The following is a 14,602-nucleotide window of genomic DNA, read 5'->3' as shown; positions in this document are numbered from 1 at the left end:
TTTATTGTTTTTCTGACCAATAAATCCCCTTTACCCATTTCTTCTTGGGTGTTTTGCTTTGTTCTCAGTATCTAGAGAACTGAATCTGGCCTCAGTAATTGCTAGCGAACATGCTGAATGTCTTTGCATGTTTTATGTATGGAGAGATTGATCACATTTTTAATTGTACATGAAACATTGTTAAACAGATAATAAAATACTTGTTTTCTGAAGACCATCATTATAATTAGCTACAGTTAACAATTATTCTTCCCCCAGAAAGACTTTTTTCTCCCCCAGAAATAATTCAGTTAAAATAAATATCTTTCTATCTGGCAGCGGTTTGCGCTATCTTTGCTAGTTTAATTTCACTATTTTTTCCCTTATAGGTTTTGTCTGCTCAACAAACTGCATATACGTTATCAGTGGCTACAGCTGAATGAGCTCAGAACATGTTTTACAAAGACAGGCATGTTAAGCTCCACTTCAGAAACACAATTATAACTCATTTTGAAACTTCCCCATGCAGATTCAGTTGGGTATCATTTCCATTTCTGGAGTGGGGAAAGCAACAATTTTCTGCTAGTTACATTAAATTGGACATTAAATTGGTTCATCACCAATCAGTGGCAATCATTTACTGACATGCACTGCAGTAATAAGTAATTTTTATAATGTTACATTAGCCAAGGTAGACAAAAAAAACCCCAAAACCCAAAGGGAAGAAACAGAAATGTGTATTAGCACTTACCCAAGCTCTTGCTTTATGTCCATCCTCTTATGCCTGCCATACATTTTACTGAAAAGCCCCTGGCTCCCAAATACCCAGAGTTTTTTCAGTGGTTGTTTTTTGCCTCAGCTACTTCCATATTGGGACTTCAGTGAACAGCAAATATCAAAGACTGCCAGAGCACTAGCAACAGGTGGACTTTTTTATGGTAAAAATAAAGACTGAAGCACTTGCATCCCCTGGTGGCAGTCTGATTTATTGTTCGGTAACAAAACACAAAGCCAGTAACAAAAAATAGGAGTTCTATTTCTAACCCTTTATGTATTGATTACACAAATTATTGTAAATAAAAAAAAAAAAATATTTTGAAATGTTTTAAAGTGATTTTGTCTTTTTTGTCAGGGTAGCTGAAGTTGCAAAGATTTGCAAAACCCATATGATTTTTAGACATTCCAATTATGAAGCTCTAAGAATTATTTGGAAAGACAGATTTGGAAGGAGAAGACTAAGCAACTGGATTTACACTGCAAAAATTCCCACATTACTTCTGAAATTCTTTCTGTTACTGTAAACATTACACCCTGCATTAGCAGGAAACCAGCCTTCAGCCAAATGACTCAAGAGATTAATTGGTTTCCAAAGCCAGAAGGGACAACTACAGTCACCTACTCTGTTCTCTTGCATAGCATAAATCAATGCCATTTTCCATTGAAGCTCTGGAATTTCTTCCCCGTGTCCTTCATAAGGGTTCAGAAGCTTAACTCTCTGTACCCATACTGAATATTAGTAGGATAAACGTATTGAAGTACAGGAACAAAATATGACATCTCTGCCAGAGATGTCAGGCTCTGATCTGCACTGTGACCATTTATCCTGAGTGTAACTACATGGAAATACATCTGATTTACTAAGTGTCTATGGTAGTTGAATCAGACTTCACACATACATTCCAAGAACTGGCAAAGCATGTAGTAGATCTAGATTAACACTGGCAGTCACAGCACAATGGAATGTTTTCTCGTCACCACATACAACAGGCTTCTATACTGCTGGCTGTGCTTTCTTTGGGATAAGCTAGGATATAAGATTACTAAACTGCTTCAGAGAACACCTTGACAAGGCAGTGTCTGGTGAGACATCTCCTTGTGAATCTTGGCATTTTGCAGATCATGCAACCAACAGTCCATTTTCTAGAGTAGCACAGCTTGTTGTCTCTGCAAACAAATGCAGAGCTATGAAGCCACTTCCTCTCCAGTCCCCATCCAGGCCTTCGTGTACCTCTGAGAAGCAACGTGTATAAGGCCTGACATTTTTGACAGCTCAGTGTGAGCAGGGAGGTGGCAAAGGCAAAACTAGTTCTCTGGTTCTTGTGAACAACATTGGCATCTAGTCTCAGACCCCTCAAAGAAAACAACTGAGGTATAACAGGAACATAGGCTCCTAGACTTTTCAGCTGAATGAAGGGTATCTACTGGTAACCTTGGGCATCTTTGCCCCTCTAGCTTAATCTGAATGTGCTGTCTTAAGCTTTCTAGTGCAGAGACTGTTTTAAACCATACTTAAGACATCTAGATCCATGATTTGGGCTCCTCAGGCACTGCTGTTACCAGAAAATAATAATTTCCTTTAAAGCAGCATATGCAGTGTAAACAAAAAGATCAGAATGCCCTATGATTGCTTTAAATGACATGTGATGTCGTAAGTAAGATAAGGGACTCCATCTGACATTAAGATGGGAAGTCATTGGTATCTCTTACTTACAGTGTATTATGTGTGTTCTCATTTCAGATTATTCAGTTATTACCGATATTTTAAGAAATGCTCTGTTTTTTCCCACTAAATCAAAGGATAAATCGATTTTAAAATTATGTGCATTTTGATGTTTTGCGACAAGGACACTCTTCTCCCTCCTTGCGTGTCACATAAAACTATGCTGCAAACTAAGAACGAACAGCAGAATTTGAGTTTTTCTACAGAAATGTGAAGCTGAATTACATTTAGATTATTTAGGCCCATGTTGCTGTGCCATCTGGCGGCTACTAGTTTGTAATGCAGATGGAGGCAAAACCCACCAAAACCAACGTCCAAACCCTCTTCTTTCCCAGGCATTTCCTCACACATTTCCTCTATAAAAATTACTTTTATACATTTTTGTTCTTTATTTCATTTGTCTTCAGGCAACAGAGAATCAATGAGAATGAGCTACGTAAACATAAAAGTCAGTGCGATTTTTGCCACTGCAGGCTGTTTGGGACATCAGGAGGAGGCTGATACAGACAACAAACTACAGAGGACCGACAATCTTCTGGAAAGCCAGGAAAAGGTGGCTTTTGACAGCACTTTGAAAGCAGGACACTTTAGGATTTCTATACTTCTTTACTGCAATGGTGTGTTATACGTGACAGCATCTCTCTCTCTAATGAAGTGGATCAACAGAAAGAGGTACATTTGAGGGATTGATATCCCCCCCCCCCCCCCCCCCCCCCCTTACTATTTTAGGTCTGTCTTTACACAGAGCTATGTAAATGATACAGTTATTTTTACATAATGGTTGTTTTAATGTAGAAATCTATACCTCAATTGCCTCACTGTCTTTCCTCCCCACCAGACGCTTTGGTTAATAATGCAGACACACAGTAAGGACACTGAAGCCCACATCTCAAAAATGGAGCCCACACACTTTTTATTTCAACTGTACACAGAGGATACAATAAGAAAATAACTATCATTCTCCTTCTCTTCTGCAGTGAACAGGACTAGTCCAGAAATCCCATGGTTTAAACAAGATACCTAGTTTCTCTACTGGGTCTCATTAATTTTACATCTTTACCAACAATAAACCTTGTCTGTGGACCTGCATCAGCCTTCCTGTGGGCTGGAAATTGACAGACGAAATTATTAAGAGCTTACACCCAGATGGGTGGAGAGGCTGATTAAGTTCTTTACTCAGAACTTAATGGATTTTTTTAGGTGGTTTTTTTTTTTCATTATTATTGTCACTGAGTCTATGACTGCAAGAATGCTTGGGGATATTCACAGAGTATCCATGGCACTTTATATTCTAAAAAGTGAGAGAAGTAGAAAGACTATGGTTATTCAGATAGAAAATACTGAAATTAAGGATTTTTCAATAGTTTTTTTTACAAATACTAACAACTTAAAACCACTAGCAAATACCTCAGAAGACAGAACTAACATGGATGGATATTTACACTACTACAGTGTGATATAGTCTAGAACATTTCCTCCTTCACATGGATTGACTTACCCATTATCCAACCCATTCTGCCCAAGTTTCTTTCCTATGTCACCTACCATCACACCTGGCATTGGTAGGAGAGTTTTTGTGTCTCGAATCTGCATAGAAGTGGCACAAAACATTATTTCAGTTGTGGAAAAATGGAAGTTATTTGTTGAACTTGTTAACGCTAAAGAAAGCTCTCTGTTTTTTAAAAGCACATGATCCTGGATACAACTTGTACATATGTATCCTCTCATTCAGGACATAGATCCCTTAATGAAAATTACTTTGGTAATACGACACTAATTACATCACTGTGTTAAATAAGCCTTGACACTGGTGACTGCTCCCATCAAACTAGCATTGAAACCTTCTTCAGGTGTACACAGACATAACAGGAATCAATGGAACTTTTATGTAACGATCAGCTTTGAGATATTCCCTGATTTATTAATAAATCCTGTTCAGTCTGCAACTAGTTAATTTTACTATGTACAGCTTCCTCTACTGCATTGCCATATTTTCTGATGCCTTTAATCTTATAAACTGATCTCTGTAGTAGAAGCTTGCAGATTTCAGGCAGACCAGCCTGCAGTATTGGCAGTCACAAATCATCTTAGGCCTCATCCAAGACTTTCAGGACTTCATATAGCAAAGGTTAGTTCTAAATATATAGGTAGCATGATAATCTGGAGGCTTCTCAGCTCTTGTATTTTTCAGAATTTTTTGCAGAGAACTGACAGTATAACAACTGGCCGTACAACCATCACAAAATCAGTGAACATTTAAAAACAGTACACTTGTTACAACTGCCATTAAATGTTGAAGGCATTAATTAAAGAATCCGCTGATCTGACATAAATAATAGCATAATAGAAAGTCTTCAATTTGAACCCACTCCTCCCAGAAGAAAAAAAAATATTAGCAGTATTCCTACCCTACCTGCACAATAAAGGAATGTAATCCTTGGCACTGTCCATCAGGAGTATAGAGCTGGGCATACACAACTGCATGAGTGGCATGTTTCCCCATATTACCAACCCAGAACTTTGCAGCTTCAAAGTCTGGAGTATGGATAATAAATTCCTGTAGCCAGGAAAGAAAGGAGCATATTAAGTAAATCATAAAAATCAACACATGGCTATTTTCTTTTTTTTTTTTTTCCATGACCATGGTAATGTTTTGAAAACATCTATTAGCTGCCAGAGTTAGATTTGCTGAGGTCTCTGTTACTGTGTTCAGCTTTGGAGAAAATACGTGTAGCTAGGAAAAATTCAGAGCTGAAAAGGTTCATTATTTCATTGTAAAGCGTGAAATTCAGCCTTTTAATTGCTCACTTAGGCAGTTAAAAAAGCAAAGCAAAGTGATGGACTCAAGAGGCATTTCCTAGATCTTAGGTTAAGCTGAGCTGTGCAACCATGTGAGGGACTGTGGGGCTGTTTCAGCTGTGAGGGATGAAACTTATGCAGGGACCACCTCATCTTGCACAGTTTGTATGGAATGGAAGCCTGGTTGACAGTGTGAAAGGCAGCACACTTCCCAGTTTGGACAACTGCGGGACCATGAGTAGTGGGAATTCTGAAGAATACACGTACCCTGAAATTTAGACATAGCTTCAGCATTCAGATTTTTGGATTCCACATAGTGTTCTTTCTGGATGTAAAAAAAAATCTGAACTCAGAACTTCATGGTCTTAACAAAGATTTAGTCATTTCAGTCACTTTTACTGCTGTGCACTCACCACCAGCCTAAAACTCAATTTATTTAAATGGAACTTTTCATGCTGCCAATCTCAGAACTTTTGTTGAGTTTCTTTTCTGTAAAGGGATCTGATTGTCCATGTTGCATAAATGCTCACTGAATTGCTTGTATATGAAAAAATGCAGACTGAAATGTTGTCCTACTGAAGAATATAAAATCTTATGTTTCAAATCTATGATCTCATTTGTCATTCTTTTGAAGCTACTTCATGATGTGACACTGTTTGTTGTCAGTAACAGCACTTAGTTCTGTATAATACAGTGCAATAAAATGCCACAGTCTTTGGGGGAGATGATGAGGCTACCTTCTTGGGACGTTAAATAACACATTTTAAATTCAACTTGGCATAAATCAAAGCATGTAGATGACAGAGAGAGAGAAAGTTCTATTGGCCTCCTCTCGTTTTCTCCCTCAATGTAAAACTATGATGAGTTCTATTAATTTACTGAAAAAAAACGTTAGGACAATGAATTTGTTTGTGCAGTAGAGTTGATTTCAGAAAACAAATTATTAACAGTAAGCACCATCCGAATGGAAAAAGAAGTTTCTTGTCATTTTCTTTGGGTCTCTCCGATAGTCTTGTTATGTCTTGTTTATATTTCTTTTTCTCATCCTCAGGAAATAATCCTCACTTTTATATAAAAAGTCTTCACGTTTGAAGACAAAAGACAATTTAATATGCACATCCAACTATTCCTTAAGAGACACAACAAAGAAGGCGGCTGCTATAGTTATCACACAACCAGAAGAGAGAGCAAGAAAACAGAAATTGCAAATATTTACAATAATGTAAATCTTTGGTGGTTTGTTTCTTTTTACATTTCGCATTTGGAGTTTAACTTGATTCTTTCTTCTTAATCAAAGAAATCCCTGAATCATTCTGTCCTGTTAGTAAGTAACAGAGCTTAGCAGTGTCAAAATTATTCCTGTGCATTAAGGACTAACCTGAGTGCTACGATCAAATGTGGCAGTAGTCCGTATGCCTTTGGTATTAGTTCCATGGCTGAGTTCAGTCAGAGCGAAACATCCAAAAATCTAAATAAGGAGATATAAGGCACAATTCAAGACCACTTCTACTACAGCAACTAAAACTCTAAGATTTCTGGACGATTGCAAATTCAGCTGTTGGAAAGTAACTTGCAATTGCAAAAAAACAATAAAATGTAACCCTAAGGCTAGAGTTACATGCCTACAGTTGAATAACAGGTATTTTATGATGGCTGACTCATTCAGGCAGGTACAGTTTACTACATTCACTAAGTTTTCAGCTGCCTGGGTTGAAAGAACTGTTGTGTAGTGAAAATCATCAAGTCTACTTGCATTACAAGCCATTCTGGGAACTCCCAAACTTAGGTGGAAAACAGAATGAGCCTGTTTATTTTTAAAATTACAAACAGCCTACATTATTGAAGGGGATAAATATATATCAGATCAATGTATTGATACACTTGGTTCTCAGCAGCATTTAGGAACACTGCCTGCTTGAAGCCACACTGAAGTGTGCATGCTACAGCCCCTTACCGTAGACTGGTTCTCTAGTACACACTTTCCAGTAACAAACCTTTGAAAAGCAAGACAAAATAAAAACAAACAAACAAACAAAAAATCCAAAACCAAACCCTGAAGCCTCAGGCAAAATAATTCTGAAAATACATATCCTAAGGCTTTTGCTTAGACTGAGAATCATTAAAAGAATTCATCCTGATCTTCAGCATGGGACAGCCAATCAGAACTATGCAGTAGTATATTGTTGTCTATGAGCAGACAGATAAATATGCAATTTCAGAAAATTAAATAATCAAGGAAGATGAATGGCTGGCAAAAAAAAAAAAAAAAAAAAAAAAAAAAAGAAAAGATAAGAAGTGATAAAGAATAAGGGAAGAAACATGAAGCTCAGTTTGGGTGTGATCAGCCTATGTATCTCCAGCGAATGCTGTCCACATGGCCAAGTGGCATGGACAGGAGAAACTGTTTAGGATTGGCTCCTTCTATACCAGATAGGCTGCACTTATTCTGCAGGGTCCTGAGTATCCACTGGACTCTGTGTGGTGCTTCTGTGGCATTAAGACATTATTTTCCATTTTATACCATCAGAATACAACTTCTATAGCATCATGGCAACAGTATACATTGCACAGTGTATGACATATACATGGGAGGTGGGAGCGTTTGAGCATGCAAAACTTGCTAAGATACTCTTCACTGACTATGGATGGAGACTGAACTGCTGTAGCATCATCTACATTGCCTTCTGGGAGAAGTCCCCAAACTCTGTCTGCATGTTAACTTGGACAGTCCAAAACAGATCAGGAAGTGGCATAATAGCTAGCAGTGAGGACAGGGTAGTCAGGGCTCAGTGCTTGGATTCGCTCATTGGTCTTTTCTTTTGATAATTAGAAGTACCTAGGTATGTAAAGAGATCAGAAATAACACAAAGGTGCGGCTGGTGCCACAGTTCTGACGGTACCCATTTCTCACAAGTTATCAAAAAAAGCCCATTACCTCCATGCTATAAACTTGTTTCACAAAGTCTGCAAATCTCGTAGAAGCACTCAAAATTGTACCTGCAAATACCTGTAAAAACAGAGAATTATGAACTAAATCAGTGGTGACTCCATGATAGAAAGCACAAATTGCACATGCCTAGTAATTTGTAATAGTGATGTCCATTAAAGAAACCAAAGAACATAGGCTGCATAGTAAACTACTACTTAGATTACAGCTGGAGAAGGTAAGTCAGGATTTGATCCTATCAAGGCCCCTTTACAGAGGACTCAACTTTTCACAGCTCTGTTCAAGCCTTCATTGCAAAATTTAAAAAATGCTTAACGAGCTCACTTTCCACTCGTCCTTACCGATGCCCCCTTGAGTAGGGTAAAACTTTATTCTCGTTTTATTGCAAATATATTGGGAACCGAAGGTGACTGCTTCAAGATCAGACAAGAACATATTTTAAAACTACCTTCAGTTTTTCTAGATGCATATTCACATAACAAAACTGTAATTCCCAGATCCTCCCCTGCCATGTGAGTAGTAATTAATTAATTAAACTAACATTATTTGACCAGCTATGTCAAGTATTCTTTCTGAGAGACTCATCTAGGGAGCAACTGATGAACAGAATCCCAGCCACTGATGTCAGTGAGCAACTTTACACAGGTTTTCATTCCTTCTGGATTCTGTCCTGAATCAAGACACTGGGGATTAGGCAAGGAAGTTTTTGATGCTTGTATCTGTAGCAAAGACATAGCCACTAAATAGGGCCCAACAACCAAGTTCTTCAGCTGCTACTGCCCTAGAGAGGAGGCAGAGGAGTGGACAAAAGAAGGTGGAACTGTAGGAATCAAAGTATCTTTCTGTAGCTCTGTCTATACTGCTCCACCTTTACTTTCCAGGTGGGATTCCAGACATGGGCTTAACGACAGGGCTTAATGACAAAGACCCACAAACCTCACTCCACAGCTCTCTGATTCTTCTGAACAGTTAAACGGAGTTCCATTTTTGAAAACAAAAGACCGGGAAAAGACATAGCTTTAATAAAACAGGCAGAAAGCAACAGAATTATGGTATTACCAGACACTTAAATTAAATATACACCACTATATCCTTTGAACTGTACTTACACCGCAATGTAAGAAATACTGGAGACATGGAGACCAATCGTACATTCCTATGCAGATCATCATATTAAATATCTTTAATGGGTTCTCTATGATCTCTTGCTGAGTAAGAAAATTATATTCAAAGAGCCTTTTACAGCGCAGGAATGTCAGCTCCTGATATTTCTCACGGCATAAATCTTCCCCAGGATGATGTGCAAAGAGAGGATCACCTTCCAGAGCAGAGAAGATTCTGTTCTTGAGGGGGGAAAAACTGACATGAGAATGTTAATCTAAAAGCATTAACAAAATGAGTTAATGTTCTTCTAGGATAATACTAAGCCTCAAACTAAGGTTTAATAGAAGTTATAAACTTATAAAGCCCAAACTCTAGAGAACAAACAAATATATTTAAATGGTCTGTCATTATATGTACAGTTCATGAAGCTAAATTTTATGAAAGCTCCTTCACAACGAAGTAGTAAGTGTGGGACTGATTCACTCTGAATATAAGAGAACAGTACAATAAAACTTACTTGCTTTTTATAACAGTTTATTATTTCATTACATGAAGCTACTGGCAGGATCTAAAGGACAATGGCCCCTAATCCAAGGATAAAGGAAAAAATCCAGGGATTACATTCAGTTAGAAATATGCCATAATGGTAAAGCCATTAAGCTACCACAACTGCTCTGTTCCCAGATGAAAGCAGAAATGTACTCCATTTAAAGGAACCATCATATGCAGTCATTCAGTATGGGGATGTGCATTTTTTAATGTTTTAATCTGGATCCTTTTTTTTTTTTTCATTAGATGATATACTAAGGCATTTTTTTACTTCAGATGTCTGTGTCTTCAGGATATCCACATCTTCTTAATTATCTTTCATGTAATTTATAGGGGCGGGGGGGCATGGGGGGAATGCAGTGCCTTAGGCAAAATCTTTCTAAAAGGTTTTTTAAGTCCTTTCCTCCTCTCTGAAGAGAATGACAGAGTAAGAAGAAAGAAACCCAGAAGATTTCCTGTGGTTTTCTTTGAAAGGGTCACTCCTTCTCTCTGTATGAACAACACTATTTGCTCATACAGCTTTGAAAATCCATCAAAGCGCACTTGTGTTTTTCTATGCTTTTAAGCCAATCAGTCAGGTGCAGAACAAGACATTCTTGATTTCTCAAATCTACCTTGTAAGACTTTAATAATTATGGTGAATGTTCAAGATTAGCTTAAATCCATGTAGATCTCTACCACGTTCAAACAAAACAGTTCTTTCTCCTCCTACATCTCCAAGTCATGCATTCCCACACCATCTCTTGTGCTGCAATTAATCTTTTTCTTTGGCAGGTTTAGCTTTCAGCGAGGTAGGCCTGCTAATGTGTCCAACTGCAATGCCACATAAGCATTAACGCAAGCACAGATCGTAGGAAATTATGTCGGGTCAAAGGAAGACAGAAATACTATGTTTGGCAGTGCCATGAACATAGCTCAGCTTAAGTGTATCATAAACCCACAGGATATATGATTTAATGCAAACAATACAGTAAAGACAACATATGGTAGAATATAGTTCTTTCTCACTTTGAAATGAACACTTGAGGTTCTATAACATAGCACCTGCTGGCCTCCCCTGTACTGACGTTCAGTAATGAAACAAGTCTTATGAGACAGCTGAGTAGGTTGCTCAAAAGTTCTGTTCTATTCTGAAAATTAGACGTACAAATCCAATTTCTTCATGCTTGGTATCTAAGGGTATTATTAAATATTCTCCCTTTGAAAATCACATACATGCTTCTACTGATATCTCCAAAATTAAAACATGCTTACAATTTTTGCAAAGTTTACCTTAAGCCGGATGATATCTTCACCATCTAGTAACACTGCCATCTCCTTCCAGTTGAAGGAAGCTTTCTTACGATATTTGCAAAGTGGTCCTTTAGGGAAATCTGGTAGCAAAGTATCCCATGAACTTTGATTGCCAGTGGCTTCCTTCAGGTTCAGTGAGGATGCCATTGTTAGTTAAACTGCACCAAACAAGAAAAGATAGATCACAAACTGAAGCACCACAGATGACTCATTTTTAATAATAAAAAGAGATCAAAAGGGTTGTTTAATTAAATCCATACACTTGTTCAAATGTATGAGTACAGCAGTGCAGAGCCAGCTAAAAGCTTACCCTTCCATTTTTCTAATTCAGTTGGCTTAGTACAAGCTAAGAAAAAAAGAATACCTTTGATCAAATATACATGAATGACACGGTCTTTGTCATTAAAATATGAGCTAACCCTTTTTAAATAAGCAAAATATGAAACAGGGACACCATTGGTTAATATGGCATAATAAGAAAGGGGGGATAAAAGATTCAGGCAAAAAGGCCCCATGTCTTAAGAATAATTGTTACCTCACTTCTAACTTAAATGCAACGTAATAAAATAGTAAAGCACCCAAACACGCATACAAAGCCCTGTTCAAATGCAGGAGATGCCTGTATTATCTTCACATTACTAATTAACATTTAAACAACTTTTAACTAAATGGCATCTTTGTTATATGTTAAGGTTTGGTTTCATATAACTGAAGTGATGACCTATAGTTTGTGCATAAACACCTGACGGAACACATCAAGGAAACTGCAGGAACTCTGCCCTTATCTTCCACTAGTTGAATATATGAAAGAGTAAATGGGTAATAAATCTTCTAGTTCATGTACACCAATTGCAAGAAACAAATGTCTGTATAATTGTGCACATTTGCATCTCCTTTACCTAATTTAATCTTGCCCAGAACTCGGTTAGCTCCCACAGATCCACATGGCTACATGAGCGCTATGCTACCTGGGTATATCTGTCCAGGCCATTAGGAGTACTGCAAAAAAAAAAAAAAAACGGTGGCTTTGCATAAGCGAAACAAACACCTCCAGCCCTGTATACTGTTTCAGTGCTTTGATACAGTGAACATTTAGAATTGTGAGACTAGAACAGTATCAGCGCATTGTCCATCATTAATAGAGAAGGCAAATGAAACAAGCAGGAGGCCCTCTCTGCAAGGAGTCTGTAAAGGGTACAGATTAAACCTGCATAATTGAAGTCAAATAAAACTATTACAATAGTGACTTCAACAGAACACATAAAACTATAGAGCTTTTCTTTTACATAGATGATGCAGCTCTGGAAAATTCTCTTTAAGTGTCATATTGCCATATCAAGTATAAATTCAAAGTGAGAACTTTGCAACCACACTTAAAGCTTCACTTCTCCTTCTTTCTTCCCTAAAGTTTAAATTTTCATTTCTGTTACGTATTGCTTGTAACATTTTTAGTTTGTCTTTCCACTAAACATTTTTTTCCTAAATACTTTCTTCTCTGCTGAGTTGACCTGAGGGTCTTGTGATCAAAAGCAGTAAGGCCCCATGGAGTCCCGCTGGCATTTTGTGGTGTACATCTATGGATCATGCAAGCGCACTGCAAAAAGTCACAGACCCGGCTGGATTTCATTATCAGTAGGTGCAATTGCACTAGTTTTGGAGAGAAGGAGAATCGCTTTGCATTAGAATCTGGCCCAAAGATAAAAGGCTTATTCCTCTGCTGCTTCCAGAAGCAGATGCCGGAGTACCTTCTGCTGCTACCTGCTCCTAATGCACCCAGCAATTTCTGTCCCTTCATGCAGATAGAAGAGATCAGTGTTATGCTTGTGAGATGCAAAAATAATCGGGCGGGGGAACAGAAGCTGGCTGCATTATAACAAGGGGACTGGCATGAAGAAGCAATCTCACAGGTCCTGGGAGGACATCCAGGCCCAGGGCTGGCCAAGGGCTCAGTATGGACTATGAACTGTATAAAGTAGTCACGAACTATGAACTGTAAACTATGAACTGAATAAAGTACAGAAACGAATAGTTTCTACTTTGGCACTCTACTTTTTCAGTCATGTTTATTTCCTCATCATCTTGAGGTACCTCCCTACTACATTTCTGCTAATGTACTCCTCTTATGGAGGTCATTTCCTAGTTCTGGACAGTATAGACATAGTAGAAGACGACTGCAGCACAGCATTTCTGCACGTGACTTCCAAATTGGTTCTAGGAAGGTGCAGTTCTAGTACTGAGCAACAGGTTTGGAAATAGAGAAGGGGGAAAAAGGGCATTGAGAAAGAGCATTTCAACCTGAAGCCAAATAAACAGACATTACTCTTCTAACTGGAAAACAGGTAAATCAAGCAGAAGTTCAAGGCTTCTGGCTCAGAACAGGGAAAAATTTACATGCAAATATTGCAGTTATTGAACCTAACTTTATTTACATAGCAAATCAGTAAGATTGCTCAAATGAGAAGTGTTCACAAAGGATCCTGTACTTCAAAAAAATGTACAATTTCTGTCTTCACACAATGTTTTAATGTAATTTGGTTCCAAGCAAATATCAAAGTGATCCAGAAACCGAAACAGGCAGTTACAATAGGAAAGTTAACAACTGGCCTAAAGAATAACCTCAGTGTTAACTTCAGCCTTGGGCTGGTATTTCAAAATCTGCGTACAGATGTGGCAGTAAAAAAATAACACGTTATTTTCAACTTACTGAGAAATGCTGAGTTGAAAACCTTTTTAAGTGGACGATGCTCCTGCTAGTTAATTCAAATTCATGCCTGGACAACAACAGTATCTGAATCGCGAGGGAGTATTTCAGTCACCAGTGCATTACCATCAGTTTTCTGGCATGATGACACAGCTCAGACACATGGTAGCTGCCAAGAATAACGTATTGTACCCTTATTCTGTCAGAAATAGCATTACTCGCAAACGTAGAGCCGACAGAAAATAAGAAACACTGTGACAGCAGTTGCCCAGAGGAAGACACCACCGGAGAAGCTAAAGGCTCCTCTTTAAGAATCCTTTGAGGTTTCATTGCACAAACCGCTATGTGAGCTGCCTGAATTCAGGGTGGGGCCTCGCTTCTGCTCGGAGGAAAAAGTACAGTGATTTGTTTCCTTGAAAAGTCGGGCAGTGGGAGGCCTGCCAGTCCGCGTTCCCGGGTTTCAGCCCGCTTTCAGAAAGGTGTTTCTACGCTGAGGTACGGCCGCCCCTGTCACACCGACACAGGCCTTTTTCAAGCAAACGCTACACACGGGGTACAAACCCAGCAGCCCACACTCGCTCCTGGGAGCAGGCGCCCCCCCCGTGCAGCGCCGCACCGCAGCAGTTCCCCGCCGCGCCGCGCAGGGCCGGTCCCCGGGCAGGGCTGGCAGGAGGCGCTGCCCGCCCGCCCGCCCCGGCCGCGGCGCCGTGGGACGGACAGCCCGCCTCCG

The 14,602-nt window shown here is 38.9% G+C and overlaps 1 protein-coding gene across 5 annotated transcripts in view; it reads right to left on the bottom strand.

Annotated features, from left to right (window-relative positions):
• The window catches only part of ACOX3 (acyl-CoA oxidase 3, pristanoyl), a 36,561-nt gene that overhangs the window by 21,788 nt on the left and 171 nt on the right, over positions 1-14,602 (bottom strand). Inside the window, exons 1-7 of one of the 5 annotated variants that reach the window (XM_040593204.1) lie at positions 13,999-14,500; positions 11,151-11,329; positions 9,335-9,568; positions 8,214-8,285; positions 6,657-6,746; positions 4,893-5,036; positions 3,978-4,066 (exon numbers count right to left, since the gene is read on the bottom strand). In XM_040593204.1, the coding sequence (XP_040449138.1) occupies positions 3,978-4,066; positions 4,893-5,036; positions 6,657-6,746; positions 8,214-8,285; positions 9,335-9,568; positions 11,151-11,318 (797 nt within the window). In that variant the 5' untranslated portion in view covers positions 11,319-11,329; positions 13,999-14,500. Of the gene's footprint in view, positions 1-3,977; positions 4,067-4,892; positions 5,037-6,656; positions 6,747-8,213; positions 8,286-9,334; positions 9,585-11,150; positions 11,330-12,070; positions 12,171-13,998; positions 14,501-14,602 lie in introns of those variants that run through there. The other 4 variants (XM_040593194.1, XM_040593183.1, XM_040593212.1 and 1 more) reach the window with 4 other exon arrangements.

Source organism: Falco naumanni, chromosome 1, assembly GCF_017639655.2.
Source record: "Falco naumanni isolate bFalNau1 chromosome 1, bFalNau1.pat, whole genome shotgun sequence".
Classification (NCBI taxonomy): domain Eukaryota; kingdom Metazoa; phylum Chordata; class Aves; order Falconiformes; family Falconidae; genus Falco; species Falco naumanni.
This window is presented reverse-complemented; position numbering and strand designations above follow the sequence as displayed.